At 34.2% G+C, this 2,500-nt stretch overlaps 1 protein-coding gene across 1 annotated transcript in view; it reads left to right on the forward strand.

Annotated features, from left to right (window-relative positions):
- hcn4 (hyperpolarization activated cyclic nucleotide-gated potassium channel 4) overlaps positions 1–2,500 on the forward strand; it is a 100,613-nt gene that overhangs the window by 84,852 nt on the left and 13,261 nt on the right. Inside the window, exon 6 of the mRNA XM_048169353.1 lies at positions 153–393. Within this exon, the coding sequence (XP_048025310.1) occupies positions 153–393 (241 nt within the window). The remainder of the gene's footprint in view (positions 1–152; positions 394–2,500) is intronic.

The raw sequence follows: 2,500 nt of genomic DNA on the forward strand, positions 1-2,500 counted from the left end.
ACCCATAAACACACACACATGCTGCTATACTACTATTCTTTCAGTATGTGCATTATCTGTATGCACCGAATACTCATTTGTCGCAATGTTTAATATAGTGAATGAAATTATATCAGCTTGTTATTTGATCAATCTGTTTATAATGTGTTCAGGAGATCATAAACTTCAACTGTCGAAAGCTGGTGGCGTCTATGCCGCTGTTCGCCAACGCAGATCCGAATTTCGTGACGTCGATGCTCACCAAACTTCGCTTCGAGGTCTTCCAGCCGGGAGATTACATCATACGAGAAGGAACCATCGGGAAGAAGATGTACTTCATCCAGCACGGCGTCGTGAGCGTCCTCACCAAAGGAAACAAGGAGACCAAGCTGTCGGATGGATCGTACTTTGGAGGTACAAATGAATTGCAAACAAAGTGGATCGTGCACACACACACACACACACACACACACACATAGAGGAGCTCAGCTTTAATATTCATAATGATGGATTAGCCAAAACAAAAGCTTTTTGCCTCTAAGCTTTTGGGACAGTCACAGAACCGCGGGATCGTAGCTGATAAGTGCCCTATTTCTGGGACATTAACACAGATTCCTAGCAGGTAATGTTTGGGTCGTTTCCGCTTTAATTTTGTGGAAAAAAAATAAAGAGATGTTGCTTTGAAGAAATATTTGAGGAAAAATTTGTGAGATTAGGTCCTCTGGAGACAAACGATATGTATATGTTTATATAAATAATTACAATTTATATATATATATATATATATATATATATATATATAAAACTATGTTAAACTAAATGATATATATAAATTAAAAATATATATTTTTAAAATATATCTATATAAATAATTCTAATTTATATATAAATATAATTTAAAAATATATTAAAATAAATTATATATAAATATATATATATATATATATATATAAATTAACAAAATAGTATATTTATTAAACTAAAATATAATATAATATATTAAAATATATTTTTATTTTATTTTTAATATATATATATATATATATATATATTAAAATAAATTATATATATAAAAATATATATATATATATATATATATATATATATATATATATATATATATATATATATATACATATAAATATTTTATTATAAAATATATATATATATATATATATATATATATATATATATATATGAATAATTCTAATTTATATATAAATACATTTTAATTTTTTTAACATAACTAGTGAAGCTTTGAGACTGTGTGTTCTTGCGATGTCATCAGCCAATCAGTGTTGTCATGACATCATTTTCCTGAAGCTCCGGAGTCATTAGTCACATGACAATACGTCTCAGGTGATTTGTGGGTGATTTGTTCTAAACAATGTGAAAACAGCCTTAGATGAGGTCAAAGGTCAGGGCTGTGCCTTCAGCTTTTCTAAACGTGTGTGAGACCGTTGGACGCAGCACTCGACACTGTTTCATTTGCTTCGTGTCATTGGGTGGTTTCTGTTTAACGTTTAGCTGCATGTGACCCGCCCGCCCATCACTAATTACAGCTGGCGTACGGTGCACGCGACCTCCGACCTCGTCCCGCGGGAGCTCTGCTGAAAATAATGGAAAGATAGCACTCAATCTATCTCTACCACAATACTAATGTTAATTTGCATACAAGCTTCTGTCCATCTCAAGTCATTCCTGGCACCAGTGCATGCTGGGAAAGGAATGGAAAGCTGTGGAGAATTTGTTTTTAATTATGAGTTATTCACTCATGAAATTAATTTATCTAACGCCTCTTCAGGGGAGGATGAGGCTGTTTATATTTATTGCTTATCATTTGGCCAAAACAAAGCTGACTTACAAGTCGCCATCAAATCAATCTGACCATTCTTATTTTTAATGGAATATTGCATTGTGGGATATTTCACCATTATTGTTTTTTAATTAATGTTCCTCGTAATCTTGAATCAGAATAACTTGCAGCATCTCTTCTCTTCTCTGAAGAGGGCGGGGCAACCTGTCACTCACATGAGATCCACCAATAGCAAACCACAACCATCCAATCAATTCCCCACAGACAAAATCAAGCCCCGCCCTACATTTGTTCTTGTTTGCGAAGCGTTTCCCTCAGATATACGGCACAACAGAGAAGAAAAGACTAGTGAAACTTCCATTTCATGGTTTTTGAGCAGGCTTTACACCTGTGATGACTTACACTGCTGTCTAAGTAGGGTTTGGATCAGTCTCAGTTCATCCCATAAATAAGAAACGCAAGTAAACCCTCAGATAAGCCTGAGTTTATATGTCACACATGAAAACACATGAATGCCCTCATGATTCCTGTGATTGTGATGGGCATCAATGATTTAAATGCAGGGGCTGATGATAATTATGGACATGCTGCTTAAATCAGGTCATGTGACTCGCTCCCCGTAATGAGGCAGGATGGTTGAGCATGATGTAATGAGGAGGGAATGAAAATGAAGAGCAGGAAAATACAGATTTAATTATTCATTCA

This window comes from Megalobrama amblycephala, linkage group LG19, assembly GCF_018812025.1.
Source record: "Megalobrama amblycephala isolate DHTTF-2021 linkage group LG19, ASM1881202v1, whole genome shotgun sequence".
In the NCBI taxonomy this organism is placed as follows: domain Eukaryota; kingdom Metazoa; phylum Chordata; class Actinopteri; order Cypriniformes; family Xenocyprididae; genus Megalobrama; species Megalobrama amblycephala.